Source organism: Hyperolius riggenbachi, chromosome 3 (genome assembly GCF_040937935.1).
Source record: "Hyperolius riggenbachi isolate aHypRig1 chromosome 3, aHypRig1.pri, whole genome shotgun sequence".
Classification (NCBI taxonomy): Eukaryota; Metazoa; Chordata; class Amphibia; order Anura; family Hyperoliidae; genus Hyperolius; species Hyperolius riggenbachi.
Window position 1 is genome coordinate 254597054 of NC_090648.1, and position 20131 is coordinate 254617184.

Here is a 20131-nt window from a genome sequence, read left to right on the forward strand (position 1 = left end):
GGGGGATTAGAAATAGGTAAAGTGAGGTAAATGAGATGGTTAATATAAACGGAGATGTAGATTTATAAGATTAAACACGGCGGTGTATTAGAGTAAGCGAAGAGTGTGGGGGTATGGGGATGAGGGATGAAGGGGAGGTTCACTGGGAAGATGATAATAAAGAGATATGGATAATAAGGACTTGGCTGACGATCCTCATTGACAGCGGAAGGCGGAAGTTAGAGTGGGTAGATGGGGTCGGGAGGTGGGGGGGAAGGGGAGGATGATTAGGTAGAATTAGGAGGATACGCTGTCAGTGAGGTGACACCATCTAAGTATAGTGGATGGGGTAGTAAATAAATGTCTACGATGGTCAGGAAATGAGAAAAGAGATAGCCACCTTAGTGACCCAATATAAGTGAGTACAGCAGAGGGGCAATTTGTTCTCTTGATACAGCCTATATGGCCGTAAAGGGACCCTCCTTTCCCTTTTTTTTTTTTTTTTTTTTTTTTCTTCTCCTCTTCATACTCTTAGACTGACCTTCTCCCTTCCTTTAATACCGATATGGAAATTGGGCTGGGGGGAGGAGTGGACCGGGAGGCGGAGCGGACCTCCTTAGTCGGGACGGAACTTCACCCCACAGGGTAGTATTACCAATATATAGGGGCCACAAGGGTGGACCCCAGTAGGGAAATTTGACCCAATAAACCTAGTAAGGTTTTGTGGATCAGATCCACAAATGAGAAAGATGAAAGGATTACAGAGGATGAGGAATGAGAGGGAAACGACTGGTGAGAATGAATGGAATCTGGTGTTGTATGTAGGTGTATGTGGAACTGGGGGGGATGGGGAGGTGGGGGGGGGAGGGGAGAGGGGAGAAGTGTATGAAACAACTTAAATGCATGTCCCTGAACGTCCGCGGCCTTAATATCCCAGAGAAAAGGACAACCCTCATGAGAGATCTATATGAACAACGAATACAAGTTGCATTTATCCAGGAAACCCATTTTAGGGGACCCTCACATCCCAAATTAACAAATTGGAGATTTCCTCAAGCCTTTTACAGTAGTGCGGGGGAAGCAAAGAGAAAAGGAGTAGCAATTATTATATCAAAAGAGGTGGCCACTGAGAATCTTGAGACATATCAAGACCCCAATGGTAGAATTCTATTAGTAAAAGGAAAGTTTAATACACAAAAGCTCAAATTGGGAGTTGTATATGCACCTAATAGTAAACAAATCGGATTCTTAGAACAGCTACTGAGTAAGTTAGAGGGATTTGCAGAAGGATCGGTCATCTTGGGAGGAGACTTTAACTTTACGTTAGATCCTCAGATAGATAACTCTACTGGGAAAGCCTCTCTCCCATATAGGGTGATTAAAAAAGGAAAAGGCCTTTTACAGAGGAATCAACTCCTTGACATATGGCGTGTGCAGCATCCCACTACCAGAGATTATACATATTACTCCCCACCCCATGGGTCCTATTCGCGGATAGATATGTTCCTAGTGTCGCATAATCTGCTGTCTTTGCCAATTAGTACAAAAATTGGGGTAACAGCAGACTCTGATCATGCACCAATTTATGTAGAGGTGGACCTGGGAGACCTCAGTGTTAAATCACGGTGTTGGAGATTAAATACCTCCATTATTCAAAAAGCAGAGGTAAAAAAAAAGATAGAGGAGAACATTCAGAATTATTTTCAACTTAATGACACGGGAGAAACCCCACATATAGTAGTGTGGGAGGCGCATAAATGTGTCATTAGGGGGATATTAATACAGGAGGGGAGTAGGATGAAAAAAGAGAGGGAAAAAGATAAAGCTGAACTATTAAATAGTATAGCACGGCTAGAAAAACAACATAAGATCTCGCTAGATAGAAAAGTCCTAGGGGAACTGACAGCAGAGAGGGAAAAATTAAAGAACCTCTTGAATATAAAAGCAAAATACATAGGACAAAGGTGCAGAAGAGTGTTTTATGAGCACGGAAATAAAGGAGGGAGATTATTAGCAAGGGCATTGAGAAACCAACAGACATCTAATTATGTCCCATATATATTGGATGCGGCTTCTAAGAAACATACGAGAAACGAATCATTAGCCCGAGTTTTCAAGGAATACTATGGCTCCCTGTACGGACTTCCAGAGATTGAGTCACAAAGGGGAAGGGAACATAGATTAGAGAAGATAAAAAAGTATATAGCTGCGTCAGGAATACCAGGTATTTCATCAGAAGAAAGAGAAGAGATGGACAAACCGATTACAGTAGAAGAAATAAAACAGGCAATAGCGCAGACCCCATTAGGAAAGTCCCCTGGCCCTGATGGCTTTGGGATCGAGTATTACAGGCAATTTGGTGATATCTTGGGAATACATCTGAGGAAGGCACTGTGCACTTTGGCTGAGGGAGGGGACAAAAGGGGAGTGTTGGGTAGAGACAGCCTGGAGTCCCATATTACAGTGATCCATAAAAAAAATAAAGATCCTGCAAGTTGTGCAAGCTATAGACCGATATCGCTGCTAAACGTGGATCTGAAGCTGTTTGCAAGAATTCTTGCTAGACGATTAGCCCAGATTGTGCCAAATCTGATTCATTACGATCAGACAGGATTTGTGGCCGGAAGAGAGGCACGGGATAATACCACTAGATCCCTGATCCTGATGAGATACGCGAAGGCCCGGTCCATTCCTGTCATGTGCCTCTCGACGGATGCCGAGAAGGCGTTTGACAGGGTGGACTGGGACTTTATCAAACAGATATTAAAACAAATTGGTTTAGGAGACAGGATGAGAGCATATGTTATGGCACTCTATTCTTCACCTGGGGCAAGGATTAAGATAAATGGAACACTGTCAGAGTCATTAGAAATAAAGAACGGGACAAGGCAGGGCTGTCCCCTCTCCCCGCTAATTTTTGCACTAACATTGGAACCCTTATTGAGACATATCAGAGGAAATGCAGATATAACAGGGGTGAATATAGGAAGGGAGGTACATAAAATCGCTGCTTATGCGGATGACCTCCTGTTTTTTCTCACCCAGCCCAGAGTTACGTTACCCTGCTTGCTAGCAGAATTTAAGAAATATGGGCTTTTAACTAATTTTAAAGTAAACTGGGATAAATGCGAAGCCCTGGGAATAGGGATGAGCTTGGAAGATATAAACTCGGTCAAAGAGAACTTCCCAATAAGATGGGTCTCAAGAACACTGACATATCTGGGGGTCAAAATGGCGGCTGATTCCAGAGATATTGTGCAGTTTAATTATAAAGAAATGGAGAAGGAAATAGATAAGGACCTAAGGAGATGGAATAAGCCGGAGTTCTCATGGCTGGGGAGGGTAAGTATATTAAAAATGAACATCCTGCCGAGACTTATATACCTATTTCAGACCCTCCCAGTCGCAGTGCCATCGTCCTTTATCCAAAAAATAAGAGGAAGTTTCCTAAGATTTATATGGAGGGCAAAACCCCCTAGAATAGGCTTTGGGCTATTGAAACAAACTAGACAGAATGGAGGGTTAGCGGTGCCGGACCCTTATTTATATTATGTGGCCTCCATATTCAGTAGGATTGTGGATTGGCATAGACCCACACAAAGTAAGAGGTGGGTAGATCTGGAACAAGAGTTGGAAAATATACCATTAAGAAATATACCCTGGATGGGGACAAAATATCATCCTATTCACCCGGCAAATGAACTACTAGGACATACATTAAAAACTTTTTATAAACATTATAAGAAAATGGAACCCGTGGCCTATCCTTCTCCATTGTTGCCAGTCCTAGATAACCCAGAGTTCGCCCCTGGGATGCAAAAAAACGCATACCCTGTCTGGAGGGGACAGAAGGGGTTACAAGCGCGTATGTTGATAGAGGGGGGAAGGTGGAAGACATTGACTGAAATCGAAAGATCCCTGCAGAAAGAAGGTCTAGATTTCTGGAGTCTGGTACAATTCAGGTCATTCCTGAGTGGGAAGGGTAGGAGGGAGGAATTATCCAGGAGAAACACCAGATTTGAAGATATCTGTGAGAGAGGGGGGTCACGGAAGGGAGTGCTGTCCCAGATATATGCAATGTTAAATGGACAGGAGGATTATACACAGGCCATTAGAAATAAATGGCAGGTAGATCTACAAAGGAACCTTACGGACCTACAATGGAGGAAAGTATTAACATGGGCACATAAGTCATCTATCTCGGCTAGAACACAGGAGATGGGTTTTAAAATTTTAACAAGATGGTACTATACACCAGAGAAATTGGGAAGGATGTTCCAGAGAGCCGATAGGAAGTGTTGGAGATGTCAAAAAGACATAGGCTCCTTAAGACATATATTTTGGGATTGTGGAGATATCAGACCCTTTTGGGATGGAGTTAGGGGAGTAATGGAGGAGATAATGGAGAGTGAGGTACCGGACGACATGGGTTTTTTCCTTCTGCATCTTAATAGCTGGAGCATTGCAAGCTATAAGAAGTCCATAATACGTCATCTAATAGATGGAGCCAGAGCACTTATAGGGAGACATTGGAAATCAATGGGTCCCCCCTCTATTGTGGAGTGGCTTGGGGAGGTCTCGCATATATTCAGAATGGAGCAATTAACTCACTACTTACATGGAACAGAGGACCAGGGGGTAGAGATATGGGAAAAATGGGTTAAATTTACAGAAACAGAAAGATACAAGAGGATCCTGGGAGGAATGTAAAGTGATCAGGCCGGGGCCAGATGGGACAATATGAATAATTGCCCGGGTGGGCATTGTCTCTTCCCCCCCCCCCCTGCCGCGGACTCCCCACAGTGTAAGAATGTGAAGGACGAGAGGTGTGAATGAGGTATGGAAGTAAGTATGGAGGGAGTATGATGGAACATATAGTGGATTATTGAAAATAGTATGTACGGATTTTTAGAAACTATGATGCTGTTGAGCAGGGGATAATTATGATATGTATATTCTGATATCTGTTTACATGTTTGTGATAAGTGATGGTGTTAAGATATGACACAATCTTTGTATGTAATAAGTTATTTGAATTTTAAGGCTCAAATGGAAATGATAAATAAAGTATATATAAAAAAAAAAATAATCTGACTGAGCTGGAGCTGTTTTGCAAGGAAGAATGGGCAAGGATTTCAGTCTCTAGATGTGCAAAGCTGGTAGAGACATACCCTAAATGACTGGCAGCTGTAATTGCAGCAAAAGGTGGTTCTACAAAGTTTTGACTCAGGGGGCCAAATAATTACGCACACCCCACTTTGCAGTTATTTATTTGTAAAAAATGTTTGGAATGATGTATGATGTTCGATCCACTTCTCACATGTACACCACTTTGTATTGGTCTTTCACGTGGAATTCCAATAAAATTGATGCATGTTTGTGGCAGTAATGTGACAAAATGTGGAAAATTTCAAGGGGGCCGAATACTTTTGCAACCCACTGTATGTGAGCAGGCAAAAGATATTAATTAAGTAATAATACAGTAAATGAGTAATAACGGTCCTATCCTTAGTCTCCCCCTTCAGTCCTGACGCTACCTACTCCATACAACATGTAAGCTACCACTTCCTGCTCCAGAACCAGACTTTCAAGCTGAAAACTTTGTATTTTTTTTAACTTTAACCACTTAAGCCTAACTGGACGAGATTTCTCTCCCGCGCCCCCCCCCCCCCCCCGTGCGTGCTCCCGCTACCTGCCGTTAGCCCAGCAAACAGTGAAAGGGATTATAGATCCCTTTCACCGATCGCATCCCCCCGGAGAAAAGCCGACAGCGTCTCTCCAGACGCTGCAGCTTTTCTGCGTGCCAAAAAGTTCAGAGTCTTCTTTCTTCTTCCTGGGAGCGAGCTCGATCGCTCCCAGGACTGTTTGACTGTGGCCATCTTGTGGCCAAATAGTAAATTACACCCACATACATTTACATTACACATCTACACTTTTTTACATACAAAATAAAACTGTTTACCTCCCACACTAAAAATTACCCACATACAATTTTGAATAAAAATTTTTTTTTACAATAATAATAAAACAAAACAAAACACATAAATAGTTACCTAAGGGTCTGAACTATATAAATATGCATGTCAAAGGAGTATATTAATATATTTTTTTAAAAATTATGGGCTTGTAAATAGTGATGGACACAAATTGAAAAATTGCACCTTTACTTCCAAATAAAATATCGGCGCCATACATTGTGATAGGGACATAATTTAAATGGTGTAATAAGCAGGACAAATTGGCAAATAAAGTACATGGGTTCTAATTATGGTAGCATGTATGAATTTTAAACTATAATTGCCAAAAGCTGAGAAATAATATTTTTTTTCCATTTCTTTCTTATTCGTCCTGTTAAAATGCATTTGCAGTAAAGTGGCTCTTAGCAAAATGTATCACCCACAGAAAGCCTAATTGGTGGTGGAAAAAACAAGATATAGATCCATTCATTGTGATGAGTAGTGATAAAGTTATTGGCAAATGAATGGGAGGTGAAAGTTGCTCAGATGCAAAAAAATTGTGGTTAAATAAATGGACACATCCATGCATAAATCAGTCTCTCTCCAGGGAGCAACAAATTGTACCACTACACTTCGAGCCTTAACTTGAACTGAGTCTGTGGTCTTCCATTTCCTCAATATGTTCCTAACTGTGGAAACAGACAGCTGAAATCCCAGAGGCCCAGTGCACACCGAGCGTTTTTTGGAGCGATCCGCCGGCCGCATCCGCCTGGAAAAATGCTTGGCTAATGTATTGCAATGGGATGGTGCACACCGGCGGTTTGAGGTTTTTGCCAAGCCGCAAACGCGCCTCCTGCTGCACGTTTGCGGTTTGCTAAAAAACCTCAAACCGCCGGTGTGCACCACACATTGAAATACAATAGCCAAGCGTTTTCACTGGCTGATGCGGCTGGTGGATCGCATACAAAATCCGCTTGGTGTGCACCCGGCCAAATATCTGCTCTCTGCTCCCAAAACCGCTAGCGTTTTGACGATCTGCTAGCGGTTTTGGTGTGCACTGGGCCAGAGACAGCTTTCTGTATCCTTCCCCTAAACCATGATAGTGAGCAATCTTTGTCTTCAGGTCATTTGAGAGTTGTTTTGAGCCCCCCATGTTGCTACTCTTCAGAGAAAATTAAAAGAGGAGGGAAACTTACAACTGACCCCTTAAAGAGGAACTCCAGTGAAAATAATGTAGTAAAAAAGTGCTTAATTTTTTTACCATAATTATGTATAAATGATTTAGTCAGTGTTTGCTCATTATAAAATCTTTCCTCTCCCCGATTTACATTCTGACATTTATTACATGGTGACATTTTTACTGTGGGCAGGTTATGTAGCTGCTCCTAGCTGTTTTGGCTGTTAGAGACAGCTGTAAACAGCTAATTCCTGTCTGTGAACATTGTTACATTGTGGCAGTTTGCCCAGAGTACCGCGGTACTCAGAGCTTCTTGTGGGAGGGGTTTCAGCACAAAATCAGTCATACAGCGCCCCCTGATGGTCTGTTTGTGAAAATCATTATATTTCTCATGTAAAAGGGGGTATCAGCTACTGATTGGGATAAAGCTCAATTCTAGGTTGGAGTTTCTCTTTAAATACTCTTTCTCATAATTAGATTTACCTGTGTATGTAGGTCAGGGATCACTGAGCTTACCAAGCCAATTTGAGTTCCAATAATTAGTTCTAAAGGTTTTGGAATCAATAAAATGCCCACATTTATGCACCTGCCTAATTTTATTTAAACAATTATTGCACACTTTCTGTAAATCCAATAAACTTAATTTCACTTCTCAAATATCACCGTGTTCATCTCCTATTTGATATATTTAACTGACATTTTTTATCATAACAGTCAATGATTTATATAGAAAAATGATTGATTAACAAGGTTGCCCAAACTTTCACATCCCACTGTATGAAAGGGGTGCATCCCCCAACATCCCAGATGTCAACTCTTTTCTCCTTCATTCTTTCACTTCATTTGGGAATGTCCACCTGTAAACACATTTAAGTTGCCAAATTTTTGCATGGCAAAATAGCTTGTTCAACAAGCTATTAAAAATTGACCTCTATTAGGTGGTAAGACTTTAGAGGCTTTACATTGGTTATATTGACCAATAACTAGTGTTGCTAAAAGTATTGCTGATTTTGCAGTTAAAGTTCATCCATTGCACCCACTGTAAGTCCTTTTTAATTAAACTCAAGAAGTTCCTGATTTTATTAAAAACTGTATGCATGCTTGCAATCACACAAGCACTAATTCACTAACCTTTAAGAAACTGCAAGTGTGATCCTAGATGATTTAGGGTACATAAAACACTTTTTAGGTAACATTTTATTATAAATCCATTCAGGTTTTCAGATCACCAGTGACCTTAAGAATTTTAGTAAATCAGAATCAACTTACCTTGTACCTATGAATGTGTGAAGCATTGTCGGCATTATTAACTATTTTTTTTATTGTTTCTACTACTTAGATATGCAGATTCCCACTATAGAGAAATCCCATAGCAGCCCTGGTAGCTCAAAGTCATCCTCTGAGGGGCATCTCCGTTCTCATGGACCTTCACGTAGCCAAAGTAAAGGCAGTGTCACTCAGACCCATCTTGAAGATGCTGGAGCAGCCATCGCTGCTGCCGAAGCCGCTGTCCAACAACATCGTCTTCAACCAAGTAAAAGACGCAAATAAATTCCTCAGCATGGCAGCTTAATGTTCATCTGTTGCCTTTTCCTGCTGTTTCCCCTTGTTGACCATTATTTGTTGTCACTATTTGTTCACCTTGTTAAATGTCCTTTATTGTGAAAATTTTGTCCACATTTAATATGTGTTACCTAATTTTTTGTTTACTGAAACTTAATGAAACTGGCTGTTTCCTCATTGGTTCATTTTACCATCAAAGTGTGTTCATTTCGTATTTTGTTTGTTATGCCCCATAATGTAATATTTGTACAGCTTATTTAGGTCAATCAGTGTCATCTTCCTATCTGATATTAGCTTGAGAATCATTATAGACAAATCTTATAATTTTAAACATACATAGTCCTTTAACATCATCCACATTTGAATATGTTTGCATCCATATTAAAAAAAAGACTATGTACATGTTCATTGCAGTGTAACCATTTACATATAAACACAAGATGTGAAACTACACAAAAAACACTCACAGCACCAAATCGCATAATCGTAAATTCATACTTTCATGTCATTGAAAGTGAATGCTTGAAACCACTGCACGGTCATGCATATGTTTTGAATATGTTCAAAAATATAAAATATTTATGTTTTTGGAACTGCAGAGCTAATGTAGAATCTAAAGTGTTTTTATTACCATTACTGAACTTTGTATTTGTATGCAGCTGGGGAAAAAGCTTTATAGACAGGCACATATAAAGCTACCAAACAAGGGGTGAATTTGTACTTAGTAATAAAAAAATTACTCTTGATACGTTATGTACAGATTTGAAAACAAGTCCTGAATTTGGCCAATTATATCTCCAACTTTACACCGGAGATTTTTACAGCCTTGTTGAGTATGTCTGTACACAGTATTTCATTGGTTAAGTTACTCTGCAACAACAGGTTGCAGTCAAAGACTTCTTATTTAAGTTGGTTTTCTAGAGGCACAGTAGCTATGAAATATATTGTAAATTATTTTGTTTCTATAACTATATACAATATAGTACACAATTAGTAAATATGTATATATTATTTGAGATGACAATTAAAAAGGGAGGAGCATAATAACAACACAGGTAAAGGTTATTGTATGATATGTAATATAAACTCTGTTGGTGCAAGGGTTTAATGTATATGATGTTGTTTGAATTGTAGAAAGGCATAGCCTATAATTAGCACTTCTGTTTACATGGAAATGTATTCTCATAGGATATTTATTTGGTTGCCTTCTATGGGACTGTGGTCAGATAGGAGTTTTCAAATCCTCTAAAATGTCTGCAGACATGTCTTGAAAATGTTAGTTATTTTTTTAAGATAATTTTATAGTGAGTATGTAAATTACAATGTAGATAAGACAGCAGCATGTTCTATGCAACTGACTCTACTGAGCATGGTACACTGTCTGTTAGGAGCCAATCAAACTAGAATGACAACTAAGTACTGCATTGTTATGTGTGACATTACTATGGACATTATTCAAGAGATTTGTTCATGCCTGTGATCGCCCAATATGTGAAGAAGGAGATGTTTTATATATAGCTATATAGATAGAATATAATTGAAAAATTGGTTCCTTGTTTTACTCCAAACAATTTTATTGTAAATATTAATTTATTTCTGTTTGAGCCTTATGAAATAGATGTTTATATTATGCATTAGAGTAAGCAGGAATTCAATTTCCTAAGCAGCTCTTTGGTAATGTTATGGAATGCACATTTGATCAGTTTTTACTATACGGAGCTTAAGGAAATGAACATTTTCTAAGAGACATACAAATGTTTGTCACGGAAATTTGTTATTGCATGTCTTCTCACAGGATTAAAAACCATGGTGGGAAACATTTCTAAACCAATAAAAAGAAACAGCCAGTTTTAAAGCCCCTTAATGCTGTGCATGTGGTGTCTCTTTGATGTTAAAAACACTACCTATCTGAATACAGAAAACAACACTTCTGTTTGCATGAATAACATTTAAGCTGGTTCCATCTGAGGATACATATTATGGGTTTCCATTCCACCCACACTGCCACAGCAGCACATAAAAGAGGTCAGTCTAATTTTGCCAGGAAGCAGCATAGACACAGCATAGCAGGAGTACTCCCAATTCAAAGATCTCAGTCTGACAATCTGCCTTCACCAGCAAATGACAGCAAAGACCAAAGCCAGCTTGCACTCAAGAAGGTGATGTCCGATGGCTCCGTCAAAGCTGAAGGTAAGGAGGAGTAGTGTTGTTGTACTGTTTATACTTAATGAAAACACTAACAAGGATAATAAAAGAAAAAATAATAATGTTCTGTTTACAGTATTGTTATAGAGCACTTTGCTATATAAACCAAGGGTAAAGTGGTATAATATGCAGATGCTGTTTAAAAAAAAATGAGCCTCCATGTTTACTTATGAGTGATGATATTTCTCAGTACTTGAAATTAGGAAAATATAAGTTAAAGCTACCTGCCCACATAATGCAACCGGAGCCCATGTCTATGCAACAGTGAGAAATTTCAAGTAAGGTGTTCTGAGGAAGTGGAGCACCTAACAGTCTTATCCTGGTTGAATCTAGTGGATTCCAACAACCATGGAAGCCTTTGTATTCTTGCCAGAAGTCTCTATTTCTTAAACACTTGGCAGACAGGCAGACTGTTTACATTAAAGAAACATGTATTTTCACACTACAAGTTTTTTCAAAACCTGGAAGAGACCAGTGGTTTAACTATGCTCGGAGTTCATTCTTGTCCTTGTTCTTGCTTGTTGGAGAAGCCATACTCGTTGAAACAGTGGTAAATGCATACCCATTGCTGTCCAATGAAGAAGGAAGTTACTTTTTGCTAGTTCCTAGTGAGAACTGTATAATGTTTGATGGCTTTGAAAATAGAAATGTAATAAATATTAATTTGTTACGGCACCAGCTTTAAATTATCAATGGTGTTCCAAGAAGCGATCTTCATTATTGAAAGTGACAAGCTAACTCTTTGTTTACAGTAAAACAATAAGTCCAAAATTATTTAATTTTGATTATTGCTACAACAAAAAGCATATCTACCCAGTACAGTACAAGAATTCTCAGAGGTAAGCCTCTTGACATTCTTATAGTTATCACTTGCTAAACCCCCATCCTTTATGGTTACAGAACGGGGGCTATACATGTTCTTTAACATAAATGACTCATGAATGACTCAGTGGATGAGAAATGGTAATCAGAAGTAGCCATCAAATATGTAGTCATACTCCGATTCCCAGAATTCTATTTGCTCATTTTGGTGTGCAGCACTTCTTAATTGCATAGTCACCTTCTGCATCTCTAGAACAACAAGCTTCCGATACAAATAGTTATGGGAAATTCATAAGCCAACAAGAATCAGGAATAGATTATATTCAGGTTTGTAGTGAGTGGGTCGGAGATTCGGTCATTCATTGAGAAGTTATTTATTGAGACACTCTTCTCGCCACACTACCATAATCATACATTCCAAGAATGACAAAGACAATATAAACATGTGGCTTTTACCAGAAGCAACATGTATATTTTGTGCACGTATCATGCTAGACACTGGAACCTCCCTATAGAATGACATTTAAACAAAAATGCCAGTCAGATGGCTGTGACTGTGGAATCATTTTAATTCCACTTTTAAAAACATTAAAATGTGTATATTTTAGTAAGTCTATTCATCCTTTATTTTTGTGAATGTTTTGAATGATAGAAATGAATATAAAAAGGATCTTAATATGACTGACACAAAAACATATCTGATTTTATTGCATTTCAATATAAAGTTAGAAGTGAACATGGCATTTTTATTATCTTCTGGATGATGTTCACAATGGAATAGTTGATCGACGTGACATCTACTTGACTTATTGCATAAATAGAAAAATGTACCTTCGATATTGTTTTTTCAGAATTTGTTCAACACCAAATGATTTTCTAACAAGGCAAGGCAAGATCTCTTTTCCTTAGTAAAATCTAGTATTCAGTTATTGTTCCAAATAAATGCATAGGGAACCTTTGTGAAGAAAATTGTTTTGCACATAAAATGTTGTTGGACAGGCATGACATACGTAAAACAGCCTGAAACATTGAAATACTACATTTGGATCCTAAACGATGCAATAAAGCTAATGTTTTACTTAGTGCATTGTATCTGCAGTCTCCTCTACTTTGTATCTGTCTTTTATGTTGAAACTTTGACCACAGCTCCTCTACTGCCTCCTTGCTGCAATGGTAAGATGCATGGTTGAATCTGTATGTTACTTGGCATTTATCTGTACGGAGGACCCACAGACTGAAAAAGAGCCATGGTCAGAGCTCTGACATACAAGACAGGTGCTTGAGAGAGGAGCATGTTGAAAATATTACACATTTCAAAAACTCTGCCTTACTAGTCATCAATAGGCTTGCTGTTTGTTTGTTTATTTTTATTTTGGCCTTTAAAAACTAAAGAAGAAATAAGTTATAAGTGGACAATCTGCAAATGTGAGATGTTTTATAGGGTTGCTGGAGAACTACTCAGACCTGCCTCATGGCTCCTGCTAGAATTGTAGAATGACCCACAGATGAACAATTATGGATTTCAGTTGACTGTATTGTAGGATAGCAGTAGTGCTAAACAGATTGGTTCACGCCAGCCGGTTATCAGAATGCAATGTAATGACTTACAGTGAGCTGATGCTTGCTAATAATACTTAATCTGTCTCTCACTCAGTCAATTTGGCAACTACTGATTGGAGAATTCCCATTTAGTGCCCTAGAAAGTAGGGAGCTTCAGCATCCCCATTATGAGTAACAGCCTATTGGTAGCGTGTAGAAGAAAAACACACAAAATGTTGGCAAAGCAGATTTGTTAAGGTTTGATCTAAGATTGCATTTTAGACCATCTCACTGGCAGCCACACATAATGTTTAACTTCTAATCATAAGTAATGACTTGATAATTTCTTCTCTAGAAGCCTAACTCCTACCATACTGTCCAAATCCTGGTCAAAGTTACATATAGATTTATTTTACCTCTTATCAGGACAATTAATTGCTGCAGTCTAGAATTTATACCACTGGATTTTTAACCTTTGCAAATAGGAAAAAGTTTAGGCAGGCAAGTTAAAGTAGATTGGCAATATATAATATTTTATTAATATTAGTAATATATAATATAAATTAGGATTGGAGCTGTATTCATATCCAAAAGTTCTATATAATTCCTTACAGCATATGTTAAAACATTATGATAAAGATGATTGTAATAGAAATGCATCACATTTACACATTTATTAGATTCTTTTGTATTTAAAATTGGTTCACGTTATTAAAACTTAAACATCCTCCAATAGTTCATGCTAATGTCTATGAAGGGAGAAGTGGAAAGAGTAACATGATGAATATCATTACAAAAACATGCATCATACAGAAAAGCAAAAATATTTATTTTTTCTCTTAAGGAATAAAAACATCGAACACCAAGAGCCCCAATAGTGTAATATGTACTGGTAAATGGTTATTAAATAGAGTAAATATTAATACTCACAAACCAGGGTTACCAATTAGGCAACCACTGTAAAGGCAGGTGGGGAGATTTTCCTGACCCCACTCAGGAATAAGAAGTCGCTCTCTGTAGATGAGAAAAAGGGGGTTCAACCCTCCACCCAGGGTGGACTCAATATTATGCAGGAGAACAGAGGCACCAAAAGGATAAAAGGAAGCTAAATGAGCTTAAAAACCAAATTCTTGGTAAATAGAGGAGGTAGTGGTGGACTTACCTCCTCCAAGTAGACACACAACGACTGTAGTAAAGACAGTCAATATATTTTATTTATGAACTCCAAAAATGCAACGCGTTTCGCAGGTTTGATCCCGCTTCATCAGGCAATAACAACGGAGCAATAGCATATGTGGTCAGTAGAAGAGCCAGGCACCTCTGGCTCTTCTACTGACCACATAAGTAGACACACAACGACTGTTACTACAGTCGTTGTGTGTCTACTTGGAGGAGGTAAGTCCACCACGACCTTCTCTATTTACCAAGAATTTGGTTTTTAAGCTCATTTAGCTTCCTTTTATCCTTTTGGCGCCTCCTTTCTCTTAAGGAAGTTTAAGTTAAGATCTCCGAGGATATTCATTCACATCAGATAACTTTCTACACCAACTTTAAATAGTTATCATCAGATGTATGTACCTAGCATTAGTTGGGATCTTAACAATCAAAAACCTACAATGTAATGCTTGCATGTTATATTGTATTATTTTGTAGCATGTTTATACATAATATTTTCCTTAAAAAGCTAATTATTGCACAATAATATTTGATGTTTCTTATTTTGTAAAGCCCGAACAACACCTCATAGGACTTCTGAATCCACCGTGTCTACAAATTCATCAGTCAGTAGTTTTGGCAGTGGGTACAGTATGGAGACTGATGGTAACAGCACACAGGGAGATAACAATCTGTTTCAAGTTCCCAGAATGTAAGTCATCTTTGTTTTCTTTAAGAGGGGAAACTGCACTACCTCATTTTATGTAAGCTGGGATGTGCAATGTTATTAAATGCTATGGTAGTGTGATATCCTAATAAGTGTCACAGTTTTTGGTATTTTTGATATTTTTGTATAGAGAACACAGTGATGGGATCTTTAGAGGTAAGAGTGATGTGAAGGAATGTTTAATTTTCTTGGAATTCCACATTAAGGTCTCTCACTCTCAAAGTTACAGTAAATATTTACCGTTATATTTTGCCTTAAGAATATGCATCTTATCTATCAGCCTTCTACTGTGGCTTAGATCATTATTTTCCACATCCTGAAGTCACACTAACAGTGCATTTATGTGGATGTTAACTACCTTAAGACCGCTCCACGCCCATGGGCTTGGCCGCAGCGGCAGCCCCAGTACCGCCTAACGCCAATTGACATCAAGTCCTGGAGCTGCAGTTTGCAGGAGATTGCGTGCAGGCTGGGCACGCATCTCCTGCTGGGGGGGCGGAGCACTGCCCCGCCTTCAGTCTCCGAGCGGTTGCCGCTCGGGAGACTGTTAGACAGTGAAACCGCCATCTAATTAACATGTACAGCGCTGCGATCGGCAGCAGTGCAGTACTGAGTACAGCTGTGTGACATGGCTGTCCCCTCCATATGCTGGGGAGTGATCGGCTGTCATAGGCGGAAGCCTATGACAGCTGATCACACTGATTGGCTGGTGGGGAGAGGGAGGGAGCAGGGAATAAATATTAAATAAATAGTCATTTTTATAAAAAAAAAAAAAAACATAAATATTGATAAAAAAAAAATAAACACAGGAAGGGGTGATCAGACCCCACCAATAGACAGCTCTGTTGGTGGGGAGAAAAAAATGTTGTGCGGCCCTGCAGCTTGGACATAAAGCTGCAGTGGCCTATTTTCAAAGATATAGCCTGGTCTTTAGGGGGGTTTAGCACTGGTCCTGAAGTGGTTAAACCACCTTACTAAAGCCTTCTAATGCTAGATACTTATCAGAGGTGGTCATTACCGATCACCTCAGCCGCGTATAATCTAGCACAGTTTAAGACAGAATAAATCTACCAGCTATACAATGAGGTAACCTGCAACAAATAATAAGTGAATATGGCCATTTTCCTTCCACCTAACCTCTGCAAAATGTTCACATTTTCACACAGCTTCACAAAAACATATGGGCAGGAAAAAACAAAGGTTTCACAGATGGACAAATGAAAATATATATATGAAAATAAATGGGCATGCAAAAACACTTTTTTTGACAAACGCATTGAAGTAAATGGGCATGAGAAAATTTTATTCGTGAAAAAATTAGGACATACAAAACACATTTTCCAATGTATTGAATATAATGGGCATAAAAATTTTAAAAAGAAAAATCAAATTTTAGCGAAAATTGATATTTTCCTAAAACACATTATAATTCTGAGAAAATTTTGCATCCAGCAAAATCGTTCATTTTGATGAAAAAATTACTTTAACCAGTTCACCCCCAAGTGTTTTTTACCCTAACGGACCAGAGCAAATTTCACTTGTCAGTGCTCCTCACTTTTATTCCCTAATAACTTTATTACTACTTATCACAACAAAATGATCTATACCTTGTTTTTTTGTCACCAATTAGGCTTTCTGTGGGTAGTACATTTTGTTAAGAATTTTTTTATTCTAAATGCGTTTTAATGGGAAAAATAAGAAAATAATGGAAAAAAATTCATTATTTCTCAGTTTTCAGTCATTATAGTTTTAAAATTAAACATTCTCCTGTGGTTAATTCTGACACATTTTGTTCGCCCAGTTGTCACGATTATTAAACCATTTAATTTATGTCCCTATCACAATGTATGGCGACAATATATTATTTTGAAATATAGGTGTTATTTTTCTGTTTTGTCCGGTCCGTAATTACAAGCCCCTATGTGGTTAAGTTATAGTAATATTCCCTCATAAAATATAAAAGCTGAGTCCCTAAAACAACTCTTTATGTATTTTTTAACTGATTTTTTTTTTACAAGTGTTTTTTTTTGGGGGGGGGGGGGCTTTGGAAGTGTAAGTTATTAATTTTATTAATATTGTGTATAAGTGTATGTGTATGTATGTGCCTGTATGTGTAATTTACTTTTTGGCCACAAGATGGCGATAGTGAACACATTCCCATTTCATACAAAGTGTTCCCTTTTTTTTTTACATTTTGTTGCACAGTGATGGCTTCCTGTTTTATGAATGGACACGGCCGCTGATCGCGGTCACGTCTATTCATTCCAGGCATTGCGATTGGATAGAGGACCGTACAGTCCTCTTACCCAACAGTGGAACACGGATACCGACGGTAAACGGCGGCAGGAGCGGCGCGCACACGCACCGAGCAGCGGGAGCAAGCGACTTATTAAAACGTCCTGTTGCCATTAACAGGGTAAAACAGGATAGTTTAATAAGTCAGTTTGCCATTTATAGGTTACATCTAAGCTACACACAGCACATGCCTTGTTGGTGGGACAATATCTAAAATGGATCTTAAAATAGTTTTTTTTTTTTATTACAATTTATTTTTATTTATGATATAGAAGAGAGCATATTTGGATTGCACAGATTTACAATTTACACTTGTGATTTTGATCTCGGTTTTAGTAACAATTTTTGAGAATCATTTTCCATGAGGAGTAACTGTAGGGAGATCCAGCATTAAGCACATTTTAAGAAAGTAATGGTATTTAGTTATTTGTACCAAAGTATACATTATTATTTCAGTTTCTACTAAGATTATTCTTCTACTTTTAAACCTGTTGAGGACATTGTGGAGGAATTTGTAGGGAATACTGAGAGCTGAGCTATTTAAAAAGCAGACTCTGGATTTACCCCAGTATATAATAATAATAATAAAAAAGACTTCCACAATTGGGAGCTAGCCTACCTGTATTTGCTCACAAGAAAAGCTTGGTTCGAGCCTTGAACATTTTTCTATTTGGTTTGTGTAACAGGTAAGGCATGAACTGAAATAAACAAATGACTTGACTATCTGTCAGTAATCAACAAACCAAATTACAGCAACAATCACATTACAAGCAAAGCAGTTAGCATTTGGGACAATCATTTGATCCATGATATGCAATGATGACCACTACATAGATGAAATATTGGTATCCATATTGATATCCATGTGTCATTTATTGCAAAATTTGACTTCTGGTCTTCTGGAAACCGTAATATGAAAGACAAGGAGGCAAGGTAGCACAAAATAACAATCAACTGCATGTAAATTCATAGGAGACGATTCTGTGTGGCATGTAGACTTGTCAAAGGTGCATTCTGTTATTCATTTGTTGCCTGTGTTCTGCCTACCCATGAAATATATTATCCATGCCAATTTTGCTTTAGATAAGCTTTCATATTATGGGTTTTGGTGTTTTCCAAAGCAAGGTAGACGTCTAGTCAGATGAAAAATTAATTTACAGAAACTGCAAGCTTTCCAGTTTTAATGAGATGTAAAAAAAATTGTATTGTACACATTTATATACTGCTGACATTTATTCCACAGTGCCTCACATAAAACATTAATCATACCACTTATTATCCTTTAAATGGGCTCATGGTTCACAACCCCTTTCTCACGCAAGGGACAGTCATTTAATCTAACAGTATGTTATTTTTTATACTAAGAGAAAGAACCCAGAGCCCCCCAGTGAACGCCACACAGATAACGTCCCAGGTGTGAATGGAATGTGAATGGAATCCAGAAACATAGGGCTGGTTCACACTCAGGTCACAAAATGCTAAATGCAATCACCCGGCATGTAATTTTGGCAATTTTGCTGCAGTTTGCAATTCCTGTTCAAGAGAACGGGAATCACATCCAGATATTCCTCAAAGAGCTGCATGCAGCACATTAGCGATTTATGCAAACTGCAAATGCTGCAGTGATAATGATGCCATAGGGATACTGTGATGATGCAGCACCGCGGTCCTGTCTAACTTGCTTCAGTTACCATCGGGAAATTCTGATGGTTTAAAAGACTGTGAGCAAACTGACGTTCAAAAGACCGGTTGCTGGATCACAGATGATGATGTGACAAAGCGTGTCAATCCCGTTTTCACTGCTATCGTTACCATTCACGGAATAGTTGCATCCGAAGGCTTGAAATATGGTGAACAGACTGACGTTAAAGTTTGGTCGTACCATGCCGACAATGTGACAACCACTCGCCAATCCCGTATTACTAGGCCTCAGTTGCCATGCAGGTCTCATTCACTAGAGACTTCTAGAGGCGATTACACTGTTAGCATAGTAAACGTTTAAAATTGGTTGGTGGGCCCATACATGATACAATCTCGATTGTACTTACAATCGGTAAAATAAAATTATTGGTTTCACGCTGGAAATTGTGGTTAATGCTGCCACTACTGTCCTGATTAGGAGCGAACAGACTCCACCTATCTACTCCTAAAAGGAAGAAATGGTTATTTTACCATCTAGCTAGCAGATCAGCAATTTATAAAAGATTAGACTATTCGGTAGTGTGTCTCTTCTGAGGCAGAGTTCTAAGCATTGATCTGATAGGCAGAAACAGGTGCAAGACTGAACGATTCAATCGTTAGTTTTATTATAAAACTATACACACAAATATACTTTATAAGTCAGAACAGACTGGGGTAGATAGAATTAAGAGATGAAAAAGGAAATAGAATGTCTTATAATACAGTTCAAAATACCGTTATTGAAAGTCCATGCGGCAATTGAGAGTCCATGCAGTAATTGAAAGTCTTTGTCTCGAAAAATCCAAGATGGCCACTTGCCATAGTCCACATGGCCTGGCGGATGGTACTCAACAACAGATGGAAAAGGAAGGGGGCTGAGCTCCTTTGTTCTCCATGGTTATACCCCTCACTTAGCAAGGAGGAGTGAGGGCGGGAAGCACACACCTCTTGCAACCTGAGATGAGCCAGTCCCTTCTCATTGAGACAGAAAATATGTCTAAACTATAAAATGTGTTCTATCTCCATAACCGT

The 20131-nt window shown here is 38.5% G+C and overlaps 1 protein-coding gene across 3 annotated transcripts in view; it reads left to right on the forward strand.

Moving 5' to 3' along the window:
• Positions 1-20131, forward strand: part of PCLO (piccolo presynaptic cytomatrix protein) — a 346941-nt gene that overhangs the window by 303414 nt on the left and 23396 nt on the right. For all 3 annotated transcript variants that reach the window (XM_068276174.1, XM_068276175.1, XM_068276176.1), the window contains 3 exons: positions 8453-8647; positions 10795-10866; positions 14971-15109. In XM_068276174.1, the coding sequence (XP_068132275.1) occupies positions 8453-8647; positions 10795-10866; positions 14971-15109 (406 nt within the window). The remainder of the gene's footprint in view (positions 1-8452; positions 8648-10794; positions 10867-14970; positions 15110-20131) is intronic.